Below are 17,450 nucleotides of genomic sequence, written 5' to 3'. Positions count from 1 at the left end.
GGGTAGTTGAACTCTTTGCACCACAGAGGGTATGCCTCATGGAGGCGGACAGATGGCCAACAGGAAACAAGAGGAGGTCCGATGGGACAGGATGCTCTTTAGCCACAGTGGTCGGGGGCCTCCTTTAGGTGACACTGAAGCCGAAGCCTGGGAGGCCTGACACTGCCATGTGAAGATCGTCGGATGACCAGCCGGCCAGAGGTCCTGAGACGGGAATGAACTGAACTACAGGAACGAGAAAGGCTATTTGGAGAATATGGGGGTGTGATGGTTACTACTGAGTGTCAACTTGATTGGATTGAAGGAGGCAAAGTATTGATCCTGGGTGTGTTTGTGAGGGTGTCGCCAAAGGAGAGGAACATTTGAGTCAGTGGGCTGGGGAAGGCAGACCCACCCTTATTCTGGTGGGCACCATCTAATCAGTTGCCAGGCAGAAAAACGTGAAAAGGTGAGATCGGCCTGGCCTCCCAGCCTACGTCTTTCTCCCGCGCTGGATGCTTCCTGCCCTTGAACATCACGCTCCAAGTTCTTCAGTTTTGAGACTCAGACTGGCTTCCCTGCTCCTTAAGCTTGCAGACAGCCTATTGTAGGACCTTGTGATTGTGTAAGTTAATACTTTAAGATAAACTCCCCTTATATCTACCTATCCTCTTAGTTCTGTCCCTCTGGGGAACCCTGACTAATACAGGTGGCAAGAGAGTGGGAGAGCAGGTGGGATCGCAGTGCTGGGCATGGACCACATTCTAAGGGTGCCCAGAGCAGTGACATCATTGGATGAGCATTTGGAAGATAGTGCCGAGGGCAGCTCCTTTTGCTGGGCTCAGTAGGGGCGCCAGGTGGGTCTGCATTGGGCGCTGGCTGGTGAAAGCCCAATGACTACAGGACGTTGGCTCACCAGCTTCCTCCTTCCCTTCTTGCTCTTCTCCTCTCACTGTGCCTGAGCACCATGTGTGCGCAAAACATGAGAAGGGTTCTGACCATCCAGCAGACAGGCAGTGAACACACAGCAAAGATGATCAGGAGCCTGTCTGATTAGGCCTCAGAAGCTTCAGCTGGCTTTGAGGAGCTGAGATTCTTTTACTCTGAGCCATGACTGCATTTTAGATTAGTGCAAATGATTTCTAAAAGCTTCCTGCCAATGTGTGTCCAAACTTTAAAGAGAATCATAAGTAAAGGCCTGTTAAAGAAGGTGTTTAATGGCCAGGCATGGCGGCTCACACCTGTAATCCCAGCACTTTGGGAGGTTGAGGAAGGCAAATCACCTGAGGTCAGGAGGTTGAGACCAGCCTGGTTAACATGGCAAAACCCATCTCTACTAAAAATACCAAAAAACAAAAAAACCCACAAAAATTAGTCGGGCATGGTGGTGCACACCTGTAATCCCAGCTACTCAGGAGTCTGAGGCAGGAGAGTCGCTTGAACCCGGGAGGCGGAGGTTGCAGTGAAGAAAAAACAAAAACAAACAAAAAATAAAGGTGTGTAAGGCATATTACAAGTGGAATTCTGGCTTTGTTGTCACGGTTTATCCCGTTAAAGAGCACTCTTGGCCATCACGGTGGTAAATTGATGGTCTAATAATTTCATTAGATGACTTCCAGGGGAGAAACAGGTGTTAGTCAATTCATTATGCTCTGGGACTATTTCCAAACGATTTCATCTTGGGACTCCCTCCTACTTCTTTCTTTCTTTCCCTGGCTCAAACACTGAGATCACAAGTCATGTTGGGTTTTTGGGAGAGTAAAAGGGAGTGGTTGTCAAGTGGCACCACGAGGCTTGGACCCAGTTTCCATTTTGTAGGCTCTGTGCTTATCAGTCTCACCAACCCTGCTCACTATTTACCTGCGGGGCCTGGTCCCCTTGTTTTTGGCATCCATTTTTTTTTTTTTCAATCATGACTAAATATTTTGCTGGCTACTAGTAACAGAAACCCCAACACCAACTGGCTCAAGCAGAAAAGGGGTAATTGGCTCACCATTTTGAAAACTCCAATGCTAGGATTAGCTTCAGGTGTGGCTGGATCCAGATGCTCTGATGACATTATCAGTGTTCTCTCTCTCCATCTCATCTCTGCCTTCCTCTGTGTTGACATTCTCAGATGGACTCTCCTCTAATGATGGCAAGACGAATTCTTTCAGCTCCAGGCTTATGTCCTCACAGTGGTAAGACGGGAAGAAAGATTTCCCCCAAGTAGTTTCAACTTGAGTCCCCATCTTGAAGCTTATTGGCTATTTGGATCATATGACCAAACCTGAGCCAATCACTGGCCAGGAGGAGGGAATATGCTGATTGATTAGGCCTGGGTCATATAGCCCCTTCAGGTGTGGAACCCGCTGCACACAGTAACAGGACTGAGGGCTGGGGAGGTGGGCCCTGGATGGGCAGGTGGTTTCCTTTAAGAAGCAGGAGGCAGCAACCAGCCCTGTTTAGTTTCCTCTTTTCACAGGTGCTGGCTCCCTCTCTCCTTTCCTCCCTTGCCCCTTCTTTCTCTCTGCAGCCTCCCTGTGCCTGTCTCCTGCTCCCACCCCAGCACAACAGAGTCTCGGTCTGTTTTCCACTGCTAAGTGTGTGATAATTTACCATGCAGCAGTAGAGCACTAACACACTCGGCCAGTGGCCCAGGCCTCCGTGTGCGGCACACTCTACTTAGCACCTCCAGACATGTGAGTTCTGTCTTCTCAGCCCCACTCTGGTCCTTGAGGATGGCAATCTTCCTCCTTCACCTCCTCTGTATCTCCCACCCCTTGGTCCCAACTACAGAGTAGGGCTCAATAAAGTGCTCATTTGGCTTTGACATAGCACTATGTCAGTCAGAACTCTTCAGATGCAAGTGACAGAAAGCCATCTCTCATCACTGGCTTCAGGCACAGCAGGATCCAGGGCTGGGTCAATGTAATCAGGATTCAACATCTCTCATGACATCTGTATGGGCAGTAGGGCATAGTGGTTAAGACCATGGGCTCTGGAATTGGGTTGCTGGATAAAATACAGGACACCCAGTTAAATGTAAGTTTCAGAAAAACAATGAATAGCTAGTTTTTCAGTGTAAGAACGTCCCAAATATTGCATAGGATGCGTTTATACCAAAAAGTATTTATTGCTAATCAGAAACTAAAACGTAACCAAGTATCCCGAAGGTTTCTTAAATCTGGAACACTATTCTGGAACCAAGTGCCTGGATGTGAGTGATGGCTCTGCCTCTTCCTGTGTGACCACACACCTCACTTAACCTCTTTGAACCTCCTTTCTCCCATTTAGAAATGTGGCGATTAGTAATACTATGCATCTCAGCTGGGCGTGGTGGTTCATGCCTGTAATCCCAGCACTTTGGGAGGCCGAGGCGGGTGGATCACCTGAGGTCAGGAGTGCGAGACCAGCCTGGCCAACATGCTGAAACCCCATCTCTACTAAAAATACAAACATTAGCTGGGCGTGGTGGTGGGCACCTGTAATCCCAACTACTCGGAGGCTGAGGCAGGAGAATTGCTTGAACTCAGGAGGCAGAGGTTGCAGTGAGCCAAGATTGTGCCATTGCACTCCAGCCTGGGTGACACAGTGAGACTCCGTTTCCAAAAAAAAAAAAGAAAAAAAGAAAAGAAAAGAGAAAAAAGAGAATACTATGTATTTCATGGGGCTGTGATGGTAGTGAAATAACCATGTTGCCAATAAAATAGTGCTGGGCACATAGCAGGTGCTCAATAAATGCTATCTCCTATTCTTTTACAATCTCACCTTCCTTCTTTCTCCTGCGTAGGCTTCAGTCTGACTTTTTGCCGAAGTTCCAACAAAAGCCTGAAGAGGAGTCCCATTGGCTTGGCCCAGGTCATGTGCCCATCTCTGAACCAATCATGGAGACCAGGGGAATGGGAGGTTCTCATTGGTGGCACCTGGATCATGTGACTGCCCTGCGGCAGGAGGCGGGGCCAGTTCACTGGAAACACGTGACCTGAGCTTGGGGCATGGAGGCACCTCAGGGAAAGATCAGGGCTTGGAGGCTGAACCGGGAGAGGATGGATCTCAGGCGTGACAAGCACCTCCACCTAATAGCAGTCATGGGGCTTTTGTGAAGAGGCAGAATTCCAGGTGAGGAAGAAGTGCCGCGGCTGAGTTGTGAGCTTAGGTCACTGCTTGATTCTCTGCCTGACTCTAGATGGCTTACCAGGGTTCCCCAAGCCCCAGGCCGTGGACCAGTACCAGCCCGTGGCCTGTTGGGAACTGCGATGCACAGTGGGAGGTGAGCAGCAGGCGAGAGAGCGTTACCGCCTGACCTCTGCCTCCTGTCAGATCAGCCGTGGCATTCGAGTCTCTCAGGAGCTCAAACTCTGTTGTGAACTTCAGTCATGTCAGGGATCTAGGTTGTGCGCTCCTTAGGAGAAGCTAATGCCTGATGAGTGGAACTGTTTCATCCTGCAACAATCAATTCTCCCCATGGAAAAACTGTCTTCCACGAAACAGTTCCCTGGTGCCAAAAAGGTTGGGGACCTTTGCCTCAGGCAATGAGGTCCCCAGTGATGGTGGATGCATGCAAATCGGTAAGCCAGGCCTTGTTTTAAAGAACTGCCTGGTTCTGGCCTGGAAGAATTCCCAATCAGAATTCCAAAAAAAAAAAAAAAAAAAAGTTTTTCTAGGTCTGCATGCTCACGGGTCATGAAGACAAATGAGGCTTATTTGCACAAAATGCAGATGAAAGAACTGGGTTTTGAGGATCCGTGGGATTTAAGTGGGAGGCCACCTTTTGAGAAGAAGCAGCCCCTTCCGGGATAAATCCATCTTATAAAATTGTTGTGCTCTTGAACTTTACAGTTACCTCAGGGGTTGTGGCAGTTAAAGAAAAACGGCCACACAATTTTTGACACTTCTTTTGGTGAGGGGCATGTCTATATCCCCTCCCCACCAATCTAGGTGGGCTGGTGACTGGTTTGTTCTATAAAGTATAGCAGAGGTGACGCTCAGTGACTTATAGCCTGGACCAGGAAAACCAGGTAGCTCTGCCTGGTTCTTTTGGGGATGCTTATTGGCAGGAGCCTGCTACCATTTGAGGTCTCATACCCTGAGGTACCATGCTGGAAGAGCCACGTGGAGGCGCTGTGGTCAGAAGTCCCAGCAGAGCCCCATCTTCCAGCCATCCCCACCAAGGCACCAGGCATATGAATGGAGCCATCTTTCAGCCTCTGGATCGGCCATCTGCCAGCTGCATATCATTGAGTAACCTCAGTTGACACCACGTGGAACAGAAGAATCACCCAGTCAAGCCTTGACTGAATTCCTGACCCATGGAATCTGTGAAATATAATAAGATCACTTTTGTTGTATGCTACTAAATTTCGGTATATTTATACAGCAGTCGTAATTGGAACAGGGATTTGGTGATGTAAATACAGGTAGAAGGTCGGGTACAGCCACAGGGAAGCTGAGGACAACAGGAGCCTGCTCTGTCTAAAGGCCATGGATGTTAATGGAAGGCACAAGTGTGAGAGGACTGACCCTGGATCCAACAGTCTGGGTTAAAGTCCTGGCTCAGCCAACTGCGTCATACTGCAAGTTTTTCGACCACTCAGGGCCTTACCTCTTCCATCTGTAAAATGGGACTAGCCATGAATGGCCAACTTAGCCACAAGGGACAGACATCTCAAACTAATGGCCAAGGGTTCAAATGTAGCCCTCAGCTGTATCTTGCTTGCTTCTCACAATCACTGTTTATTTGGATCCAATGCCAATTTAGAAATTGGGAGATTTCTCAGCTTCTCTTGGAATAAAAGGGAAGATGAGGCAAGGCTGGGCCCACATTCCTTGGGTCCCCGATGGCCAGGTCAAAGTGGCTAACATGGAATGACCACCAGCATGGGCTGGGCCCTGTTCTAAGGGCTACATGTGCATTGATTCATTAGTCTTCAGACAGCCCTGCGGGGTCTGCATCATCGTCATCCCCAGGCTCTGCCAGAAGGGCCTCCCTGGGTCAGTGATTAGATCCAGAGAGCAATAAGGCCACCTCAGTGGGCACTGCGGTTGGGAGGCGATAGTGAGAACATGTCCCCTCCATCCCCTGCTATGGCGAGACACACTCCTGCCCAAATATAGGCACAACGCTGGGGAAAGAAGGAAAGTCTCACCTATGGCAGATTCAGCATCCCTACAAGAGTGGGAGTTCATAAAAAATTAACTTTGGTTACTGAAAAATAGTCATGTTTCTGCAAAGTCTACAGTGTGGGCTGAGCAGAGTGGAAACCACTCCTTGAGCAAACCCTCAGTGGGCTCTTAGGCTGTCCTGAGCACGTAAAGCATCAACTCGTTTAACCCTCACAAGTATCCCACAAAGAAGATGCTTTTATGATCTCTGTTTTTACAGGATGACAACTGAGGTGCAGAGAGTTTGACCCACCCAGCCAACAGTAGCGGACTGGGAACTGGAGCCCGGGAATCCTGGCTGCCGACTCTGTGAGCAGCGTGCTGTGCCACCTGTCTTCGTCAATGGCCCATTTCCCCAAAAAATATCCTGGGAGAGCAGAGACGGTGCCCTTCTATGGTCCATCAGAGGCCCCAGGTAGGATGGAAACCTTGAGTGGCCTGGGGCAGGAGTCCCTGGCCTGCAGGCAAGCAGGGCTGAAGGACTGCTGGTGGGAACTGGCACTTGAAAGAAGGCATTTGAAGAGGGAGGTGGTGGGTGCTCATGTCTCACCCAGGCTGGGGCAGAGGGAACTGCAGTTTTGATAATGACTACTGGGTCCCCTCTGTGCCTGTTACTAAAGATTTTTGTCAGCCTGGGCTGTCTGGTGGCTAAAGGATATGGCTCCTATTGTGTGGTCTGCTGAGCTGTCCTTTTGCAACAGGGCCTGAGACCACTGGCTTCAGGGGCTGGAGTCACAGTTGTGTGGGCTTTGGGCTGGGTTCTGTTGAGCCGTTAGGGCTTAGCCACTTGGTGCCAATAATAGCTAACATTGCTCTAGTACACACTGTATGCTGGGCGCTGTTCCAGGGCCATGATCCTGACTATAACCCTAGGAGGTAGGTGTCATCATTATCCCTATTTTGAAGATGGGGAATAAGGCTCAGGTTCAAGGAACTTGCCCAAGGTCCCATGGGCTAGGGCCAGCCCTTTTGGAAAGAGCTCCCGAGAAGGATAGAGAGACTCCCTCTTTTGATAACCCTGTTTCTTGTGGTCCTTTCTTTGGGTACTTCCTGAATCTCTAGATTGATTAAAAGAAATCATACCCCAGTGAAGAAGATCAATTACATGTACGTTTTCCAAGCGCTTTGACATTGTCACAAACTCTCATATGCCTGAGCCTCTAATTAGATTTGGAGTGAGAATCATTTCATGTGTCATGAAATTTTAAAAGACAACGTTCCATGAATGGTACTTCCCATTATTCCAGCTTGATTGAAATTGTGTGTTTCTAAAAAGATGCTATTTATACTCTTAAGACAATGGAGCTTTCAAAAGGATTCCGACTCTTAAGTCTTCTTATGTGATTTCTAGGGAAGTGGAAATTTTCAAATTTTCATAATGAATGTGTCTTTGTAGCTTTCCTTCTTTTCGTTCGTTCTTTCTTTAAATAACCTGACTTGACAGTGTTTCTCTCCCTCTTGATGGGAACCTCAGGTTCTTGCCAAAGTATGTATCACATAATTGCTTTCATGTTCAGACGTGGCAAGAGTGCGTTGTAAATGACCGTGACACAGATGTGACAATTCTATTAGGCCTGGGTTCTTACATGATTGACCTTGCAAATTGAATTCAGGGAAGGCAGTGCTTCTGTCTGGCTGCTAGATTTCTTGTTCCCAGTTTGGGGAGAGGCCTGGGGAGGTGTGGGCTGGGATTTCCGTGCCCAGGCACCCACCCTGGCTTGTCCTGTGCTGCATCCCTCTTTTCCATCTTGGCATCTTCCTCAGCTCTCCAAACAGAAGGCAGAGGCCCATGATTGATGGACTCCTGCCCGCTGGAGCATTATTAGCCACTCTGTCAAGGTGACAATGTCATTTTTAATGTTCCATTTTCAGACTCGAGGTTTATTTTTAGGTTGAGTGTTAGCCAGCCTTGCCAGAGATAGAACCACTAAAAGTTTAGGGCATGGTTCCTGACCCTGGCTGCCGGGGAGCTTGCAACAATACCGGTTCTCATGAGGGTACCTTCTGGGGTGCAGGAAATGTTAGATGTCTTTATCTACATGGTGGTTACTTGAGTTCATGTATGTGTACCAAACAACTGGGCTTTGATGAGGATGTGGAAAAACTGGAACCCTGGTACCTTGCTGGTGGGAATGTAAATTGTGCATCTGTTGTGGAAACATGCTGGTGGTTCCTCAGAAAGTTAAACTTATAATTACTCTGTGAGCCAGGAGTTGCACTACTAGGTATATACCTAAAAGAACTGAAAGCCAGGACACAAACAGATGCTTGTATGCTAATGTTTGTAGCAGCATTCTTCACAATCACCAAAAGGCAGAGGAACCCAAGAGTTTGTCACTGATGAATGATAAACAAAACGTGTTCGATCCCTGCAATAGAATACTGTAGAACATAGAGGAACTTCATTCCTTTTTATGGCTGAATAATATTCTATTGTAGGGATAGAACACTTTTTTTTTTTTTTTTGAAACGGAGTCTCGCTCTGTCGCCCAGGCTGGAGTGCAGTGGCCAGATCTCAGCTCACTGCAAGCTCTGCCTCCTGGGTTTATGCCATTCTCCTGCCTCAGCCTCCCGAGTAGCTGGGACTACAGGCGCCCGCCACCTCGCCTGGCTAGTTTTTTGTAATTTTTAGTAGAGACAGGGTTTCACCGTGTTAGCCAGGATGGTCTCGATCTCCTGACCTCGTGATCTGCCCGTCTCAGTCTCCCAAAGTGCTGGGATTACAGGCTAGAGCCACCGCGCCCGGCCAGAACACATTTTATTTCATGATATTATATGAAAAGGAATGAACACACGCATACATGTGCACACACACACGCAGGCATACGCTGCAATGTGCATGAACCTTGAACACATTATCATAAGTGACAGACCCTGGTCACAAAATGAAGAATACTGTATGATTCCACTTACATGAAATACCTAGAATGGTCAAATTCATAGAGACAGAAAGTAGACCAGAGATTATTCAGGGATGGGGAGAGAGAAGGAATGGGGAGAGCATGTTTGATGGGTACATAGTTTTTGTTTGGGATGATAAAAAGGTTCTATAAATGGATGGTGGTGACTTTTGCGTCACACCGTGAATGTACTTGATGCCACTGAACTGTACACTTAAAAATGGGTAAAGTGGCAAGTTTTATGTTATGTATATTTTACCATAATAAAAATATTTGAGATGTACAGTTAAAATTTTTGCTATGGACTATAAATGTATGTTATACCTGAATTGTAAAATACTGATTTCCAGGCCCTACTCACAGGGATTCTGATTTTTAAAAAATTTTTTAGACGGAGCCTCATTTTGTCACTCAGGCTGGAGTGCAGTGCCACGATATCGGCTCACTGCAACCCTCTGCCTCCCAGGTTCAAGTGATTCTCGTGCCTAAGTCTCCCGAGTAGCTGGGATTACAGGCACGCACCACCACGGCTGGCTAATTTTTGTGTTTTTAGTAGAGACGGGGTTTCACCATGTTGCCCAGGCTTGTCTCGGACTCCTGACCTCAGGTGATGATTTGAATAGTTTGGGGGAAAAGTCTGGGCATCATTATCTTTAAAAACTTACGATGAGGAATTTATAGTTGAGAAAAAGGGGCAAAACTTTGGCATGCAAACCCCTCAAGAATAAGAATTGTGGAATCGGTGCCAGGCCCTGTGTTCTATGAAGGCCAATGAGTTGTGATTGGATAGGATGCGTCGTTTCTAGGCCACAGCACTTCATTGCCGATGTAAGGTCTCTGGAGCTGTCTTTCCCCTTTGGTAATATTTGACATGGGGGCTGCCCTGTCCGCCTGGTCCTGAGTGATACAGGTTCTGACATTGGGCCTGGAATGATGAATGGGATTGAAGGAGTACAGGAATTGAATGATCTTATGTAACCTAATAAGTGGGGCAACAGTATCAGGGAAACTCATACATGGGGAAAGCTTTGTGAGTTTCTTGGCCTTTTCCTCATGGTCACAAGATGGCTGCCGCAGCTCTGGCACCACATCCTCACATTCTTAAAGCAGTGAGCCAGCCAGTGCAGTGAGAAGTCTCTTTGAAGCCCATTCTTATTTTACCAGAGGAAAATTTATCCCCAGAAAGATCCTCAGCAGCCTTCTCCCCCAACTCATTGGCTAGAACTGTGTCTCTTGGCCACCCCTAGCTCTAGAGAAAACTGGGAAGCAGTATTCCTTTCCTTTTTGTGTTTTGACATAATTTCAAATTAAAGTTTCAAGAATAACATAAACAGTTCTAGATATTCTTCACTCAAACTGCCCAAATGTTGGCATCATGTGACATTTGTTTAATCTTTTTCCCTCTCCCTATATACACACACATGCATACATACACACTTATGTGGATTTTTTTTTTTCTGAATGGTTTGAGTCAACTGCAGGCACAATGTCCCTTTGTCCCTAAATACTCCATTGTGAATTCCTAAAAACGAGGATATTCTCTTACATAGCCATAGCACAATCATCAGGAAATTAACATGGAAACTACTATTATCTAATCTACTAACCTTTTTCAGATCCTGCCTTTGTCTTAATAATGTCCTTTGGCTGGGCACGGTGACTCACGCCTGTAATCCCAGCACTTTGGGAGGCCAAGGCGGGCGGATCACGAGGTCAGGAGATTGAGACCATCCCGGATAACACAGTGAAACCCCATCTCTACTAAAAATACAAAAAATTAGCCGGGCATGGTGGCAGGCACCTGTAGTCCCAGCTACTCAGGAGGCTGAGACAAGAGAATGGTGTGAACTCGGGAGGCGGAGCTTGCAGCGAGCCCAGATGACTCCGTCTCAAAAAAAAAAAAAAAAATGTTCTTTATAGCAGAATAAAGGCCCAGATCACACAATGCACTCTATTGAAACATCTCCTTATTCTCCGTGAATCAGAAGAACTTCCTGGGACTTTCTTTGCCTTCCATGGCTTTGATGTTTTCGAGAGGACAGGCCAGTGACTTTGCAGCATGCTCTTCACATTGGGTTGTCTGATGGCTCCTGATGTTTGGATTCAGTTAGGAACTTTTGGCAGGACTGTGTGGAGGTGGTGCTGAGGCCTTCTTGAGGTAGGTCATATCAGAGGCCACACATCAGAGCCCCAGTAATGGGACTAATGCTCATTATTAATGGGACTAATGCTCATTACTAATAAGGGGACTAATGCTCATTATTAATAATGGGACTAATGCTCATTAGTCCCATTATTGGGGATGTTAACTTTGGCTGCTTGGGTAAGGTGGGGCTTCCAGTCTCCTCCACTGTGAAGTTACTATTTAGATATTGAATTTTTCACCTCGATTGTGGTAATGGCTGTTGGGTTGCCAACTACAGAGTCCGCTATACTGTTGCTGATCTGAGTGTGTGACCTGTGGTTCCTCTGTTATTGTTCATCTTGAGTGGCGGGGAAGGACGTCTTCAGGAAGCAGCAGATTCAGTATTCTCTTTTTAGCTCCACTTTCGAAGAACCTCTGGGTGTCAGGCTCCCAGACAAGGCCCCACAGAATATAGACAGTAATGGATAGCATTGTCTCACCTCAGTGAACTTCCTGCCCAACAGGAGGGAAGGAACAAGTATTTCTTGTTCACCTACTACCTGCCAAAGCCTCGAGTTAGCCACTCACATCCACCATCTCCTTCAAATTAGTGTATCAGCTCTGGGAGGCCAGTGCTGTTACCTGGGTAATGATTTGGGGGATTTTATTGCTTTCAAACCAGAGGAGCCATTCATAGCTTTCTTCAGTTCCTGGGTCAGCCTCACCTCACCTCACTTGAGTACAGTTTTTTTGAAAAAGAATCTGAAATATTTTTTGTATCAAGTGTTTCAAGGACCTAATTATGAACTTCATTATAATTGTTCATTAGTGATATTTTGTTCAATTACTTTGACAAGTTGCCGGCCGGGCGCGGTGGCTCAAGCCTGTAATCCCAGCACTTTGGGAGGCCGAGACGGGCGGATCACGAGGTCAGGAGATCGAGACCATCCTGGCTAACACGGTGAAACCCCGTCTCTATTAAGAAATACAAAAAAAACTAGCCGGGCGAGGTGGCGGGCGCCTGTAGTCCCAGCTACTTGGGAGGCTGAGGCCGGAGAATGGCGTGAACCCGGGAGGCGGAGCTTGCAGTGAGCTGAGATCCGGCCACTGCACTCCAGCCTGGGTGACAGAGTGAGACTCCGTCTCAAAAAAAAAAAAAAAAAAAAAAAAGTTGCCATATGGAACACAAAGCTGGCAATTAGCATTATGTAATTGTAATGAGACACTCAAATTGGGTGATAGAACGTCGTCTTTGCTGGTGTATTTTTCCTTCAGAGGAAGACAAACCAAAGGCAGTGGCTGGGCCTAGTTCTGCTCACTGGCTCCATCCAAGCTGTGCAGGGTGGAAAGAAGCCTCCTTTGATGTATAAAGGTCAAGTTTGGAAAAACAAAAACGTTTAAGTGTGGTACTCAAAATATTTTAGATGATGAGTATTATATCTAATAATAATATAAATATAAATATAAATTTACTGGACCTTGCTGTGATGGCTGCCGTGAGATTCGTGTCAGGGGCTGAAGGCTTTTCTTCCCAGTTCTGCTTCCTCCACCTTTTATCTTTCATAGGAGTCACCCCCAATATCCCTTGTCCTCCTGGCCTCCCAGGGCCTGCTTCTCAGCAACCCAAGAACACTCCAGGGGCCTTTTCCAAGAAGCTGGACTTCTCGGAACCAGGGATTCCAGCAAAACTCTCAGGCCTGACTCTCATCGGTGGAAATTAGGGTACCCGGCTTGTCCCAAACCCTCCCTGTGAATCTGATTGGCTAGGCTTGGGTCATGTGACCACTCATGGTAGGGAGCATCCCTTGTCAACAACATGCCTTTGTAGTTCACCAGAGGAGAGCTGCCTCCTCCTCTCAGCAGGGAAGGGAACGGCCGCTGTGCAGGCAGAAACCGTGGCTCCCCCTTGGCCCCCCTGGCAGACTGTGAGTGCAGAAGTCCTGGCCCTTGGCCAGCTTATCACTGGGACTCAGTGTTCACGTCTAGAAAATGGGGCACATGGCAAATGGATTCTTGCCCGGGTTCTTCATGGAGCCTTTGTGAGCAGCCTGGGAACAGCCTGCTGAGGCATGGCTCTGGGAGGGGACTCTGGCACAGTGCTCTTCCTGCTCTGGGTCTGACCAGGCTGGGAGAAGGACTTGCTAACTGTCCCAGCCACGGCTATGTGTGTGTGTGTGTGTTGGGGGGTGGGTAGAGATGAGGATAGGGGCAGGTGAGAGGGAAAGGGGTTCACCTCCTTACATGAGAACCTTTTGCCTTCCTCCAAAGGCCCCTGATTCAAGGCCAGCTTCAACTGAGGGAGATGGAAGGGTGTGCTTCACAAATGTTCTTCTGGAAACCATGGTGACAGCCCCAAATGTGATTTAGTGACACTCTTCTGTTGTCTTAGGTCACCTGCCAGCAATGCCAAGCTGAGGATGGAGCTGGGGAAGCTGTTGAAACAAATGTGCATAATTAGGACTATTGTCTCCTGCTATGGTCTGAAGATTCTTATGTGGAAACCTAATCCCTACCTTGGGGGTAGCAAGAGGTGGGGCCTTTGGGAGGTGAGAGGTCATGAGGGCCCTACTGTCATGATTGGGATTAGTGCCCTCTTAAAGGAGGCCCAAGGGAGCTTGTTCACCCCTTCCACGAAGCGAAGATGCTGCAAGAAGGGGCCACCTGTGATGCAGAGGGTGGGCCCTCATGGAATCTGCTGGCACGTTGCCCTTGGACTGTCCAGCCTCCAGAACTATGAGGAATACATTTCTGTTGCTTATAAACAACCCACTAAGGCATTTTGTTGTGGCATCCTGAATAGACTAACATATCTCCTAAGGAGAGTTCTTGAAACTTGTGTTTTTTTGTGTGTTTTTAAAAACAATATTTTAAAATTCAGCTTCTCTATAGTATTCCATTGTATGAATCTTGTGTAATTTATGCCCCTCCCTTATTAATGGACGTTTGGGTTGTTCCTCATTCTTGTTCACCTTTGACCCCTTAATAGGAGGGCCCCACCTTCCTTTGCAAGGTTGGGCGTGGTGCCTGGGAGAGAGGGAAGCACAGCTGTGGCTTTATCTGTCCCAGGAACTTTGTCCCAGGGTGCCCTGACACATCCCATCTCTCCTTGTCACGGGGTCTCCTCGACATTGTCTGTCTCTCTTACAGTCCCTGTTTCTCAGTTTCTCTCCTTACAACTCTCTTGCTCACTCTCCATCTCTTTCTTTGTCTTTTTGTCTCTCTCTCCCCTTCTCCCCGTCTCTATGTTTCTCTTTCTCACTCTTCTCTGTCTCTCTCTGTGTATCTGTCTCTCCTCTTTGATTTCCCTTTTCTGTAAGTCTCTCTCTGTTTTTCTATCGCTGTCTCTATTTCTCACCATCTATCTTTTTCTCCCTTCCCCTCTTTCTATGTCTCTCCCTTTCTTTCCCTGTTTCTCTATTTCTCTCTCTCTGTCTCTCTACTTCTGTCTGTCTCTATTTCTCTCTGTGTCTGCTCTGTCTTTCTCTGTCTCTCCCTCCCTCCTTCTCTGCTGATCTCTGCTCACAGCTCTCCTAACAGCATCCATCTGGGCTCCATGCTGTTCGTGTGAGCCTCTTCCAGATGGTAGAACGGATTTGAGTTGATAGCTTGGTGTGCTAATGACACAGAGCTAATTCTTAATAATGATGAAATGTGATTTAAAAAAACCCCTCATCTGGGTCAGCTCAATACCTGGCCATAATGGCACTATCTGCAGCAGTCCTGGCCACTGTCACCTGAACAGATGTGATTGTACTGGAGCTGGTAGCCCTGCAGCCTCGCTCCCCTCCTGGTGTGGCTTCAGAGTCTGGAAAGTCAGGGTTATTTGAATACAGGGCTGGAGAGCTGCAAAGGCCAGAATCCCTCCCACAGAAGCTTGAGTCACAAGAGAGCTTATTGTAAGTGCTGCAGCCACAGAGCTGGGATCACAGACACAGGTGTGCATCAAACGGGGCCCATCAGTTGGGATACCTGGGTGTGAGCAACAAAGGTGGACTCCAGCTGACTCAAGTGGAAAAGGAATTTATTGAAACAACACCTGGAGAGCTCACAGAGTTGTTGAGAAACTGCAAAAATAGACTCCAAAGAGGACGTGCAGACAAAGGGAAGCATGCCATGGAATTTGCCTGATGAGGCCATCGCTACCACTGCTGCCGGGCAATGGGCGACAGAGTCAGAGAACATCAGAGCCGATCGTCACTGCCGCCCTGCTGTCCCTGGATATTCGACATTGTTGCTGCCACTGGATTAGCTTCTCCCTGTCTCTGCTTCTTCAGATCAGTTGCTCCAGATTCCAAGTCTAGTCGGCCGAGCTCTGTCACAAGCTAATACCCTCATTGGAAGGGTGGCAAGGCATTAAGTGCGTGGATGCTGGAGCCAGACTGGATTTGAATCCAGGCTCTGCCACATGTCTGTGTGAGCTTGGACGCCATGCATGCCTCAGCTTGCTCATCGACAAAATGGGGATAGTGTAGTCATGCCCACCTCTGTGGGGGAGGGGGCTGCGTGAACTAAATAACAGAATGTATGTGAAGCATGTAGAAGAGGTGACTGAGTGAGCATTTTAAGTTTTAGCTATTACCATTATGATGATTATTATTTTGAGATGGAGTCTCTTTCGTCGCCAGGCTGGAGTGCAGCGGCACGATTGTGGCTCACTGACACCTCCGCCTCCTGGGTTCAAGCGATTCTCCTGCCTCAGCCTCTGGAATAGCTGAGACTATAAGCACGCCACCACGCCCAGCTAAGTTTTGTATTTTTAGTGGAGACAGGATTTCACCACGTTGGCCAGGATGGTCTCGATCTCTTGACCTTGTGATCCACCGCCTTGGCCTCCCAAAGTGCTGGGATTACAGGGGTAAGCCACCGTGCCCGGCCTACCATGATTATTTTAAAATTATTTGGCGTTTATTGTGCGAGGCAGCTGCCGTTTCTCATGAAGACTCAGACAGTGGGGGATTCTCCAAATGTACGGAGGGGTACACACAAGACAGGTGTCTACCACAGCCATTCCCGTTTCTTTTTCTACCACTCAGATTTATTTCTGTTTTGAGCCCTGATTCCTCTGTGATTTCAAAAAATCCCAGTCAATCTGGAGTCCAATACCTGTTCCCTAGCGTTGTTTTTAAAAAATTAAATTGGAACGTCTTGAAGCAGAGCGTTCACTCTCCAGTTTACCGCAGTCTAGTCCACTCCCTATTGCCCTACACCGGCCCTGTTTCACTCACATATGGTACTTAGCCTGATTCCCATGGACATTTCACTTTATGATTCCAGAACCTAAGAGCTAGGGTCTTTGAAAAACAAAAGGAAGAAGTCTGGACATGGTGGCTCATGCCTGTAATCTCAGCACTTTGGGGGCCAAGGTGGGCAGATCACCAGGTTAGGAGATCAAGACCATCCTGGTTAACACAGTGAAACCCCGTCTTTACTAAAAATATTAAAAAAGTCGGGTGTAGTGGCGGGCGCCTATAGTCCCAGCTACTTGGGAGGCTGAGGCAGGAGAATGGTGTGTACCCGGGAGGCGGAGGTTGCAGTGAGCCGAGATCATGCCACTGCACTCCAGCCTGGCCAAGACAGCAAGACTCTGTCTCAAAAAAAAAAAAAAAAAAAAAAAAAGAAAGAAAGACAAAGAAAAAAGGAAGCTGGGCATGGTGACTCACACCTATAATCCCAGCACTTTGGGAGGCCGAGGCGGGTGGATCATTTGAGGTCAGGAGTTCGAGACCAGCCTGGCCAACATGGTGAAACCCTGTCTCTAGTAAAAATACAAAAATTAGCTGGGCGTGGTGGTATACGCCTGTAATCCCAGCTAGTCAGGAGGCTGAGGCAGGAGAATCGCTTGAACTAGGGAGGCAGAGGTTGCAGTGAGCTGAGATTGTGCCACTGCACTCCAGCCTGGGCAACAGCGCAAGCCTCCATCTCAAAAAAAACAAAAAACAAAACAAACAAACAAAAAACCTTAAAGGCTTTTGTATCTGCTTTTGTGAAAGTCACATCCCTGCCCTGAGCCAAAAATTACAGATCTATTATCTGCTAGACAGGGGAAAGAATACAAAGCCCACGCGATACTACACAGCCTCAGGAGGATATTGGGGTCTCACATGGGGCCCCAGTGCAGGACACGCAGCTCAGCCTCCCGGGAACTAGACAGTCAACAGCACCTGCTGTCTCTTTGCTGCTTTCTCTGGGACTGCTGGTTTCTTGCCTCTCCTGTCGTCTGTGCCTCTGATTCTTTTCCTTCTCCTTGAAGTTAATTCTATGGGCCTGAACCCATTGCTCCACTTCCTTTGTTGTGAAATGAG

At 47.8% G+C, this 17,450-nt stretch overlaps 1 protein-coding gene across 1 annotated transcript in view; it reads left to right on the top strand.

The window, feature by feature from the left end:
* Positions 1-3,804: 3,804 nt before the first annotated feature.
* LOC105493580 (transmembrane protein 132B) overlaps positions 3,805-17,450 on the top strand; it is a 504,000-nt gene continuing 490,354 nt past the window's right edge. Inside the window, exons 1-2 of the mRNA XM_011761336.3 lie at positions 3,805-4,080; positions 6,344-6,538. Coding sequence (XP_011759638.2) covers positions 6,466-6,538 — 73 coding nt within the window. The 5' untranslated portion in view covers positions 3,805-4,080; positions 6,344-6,465. The remainder of the gene's footprint in view (positions 4,081-6,343; positions 6,539-17,450) is intronic.

Source organism: Macaca nemestrina, chromosome 10 (genome assembly GCF_043159975.1).
Source record: "Macaca nemestrina isolate mMacNem1 chromosome 10, mMacNem.hap1, whole genome shotgun sequence".
Lineage (NCBI taxonomy): Eukaryota > Metazoa > Chordata > Mammalia > Primates > Cercopithecidae > Macaca > Macaca nemestrina.
The sequence above is the reverse complement of the archived record's forward strand: the minus strand, read 5'-3'. Positions and strand labels throughout refer to the sequence as shown.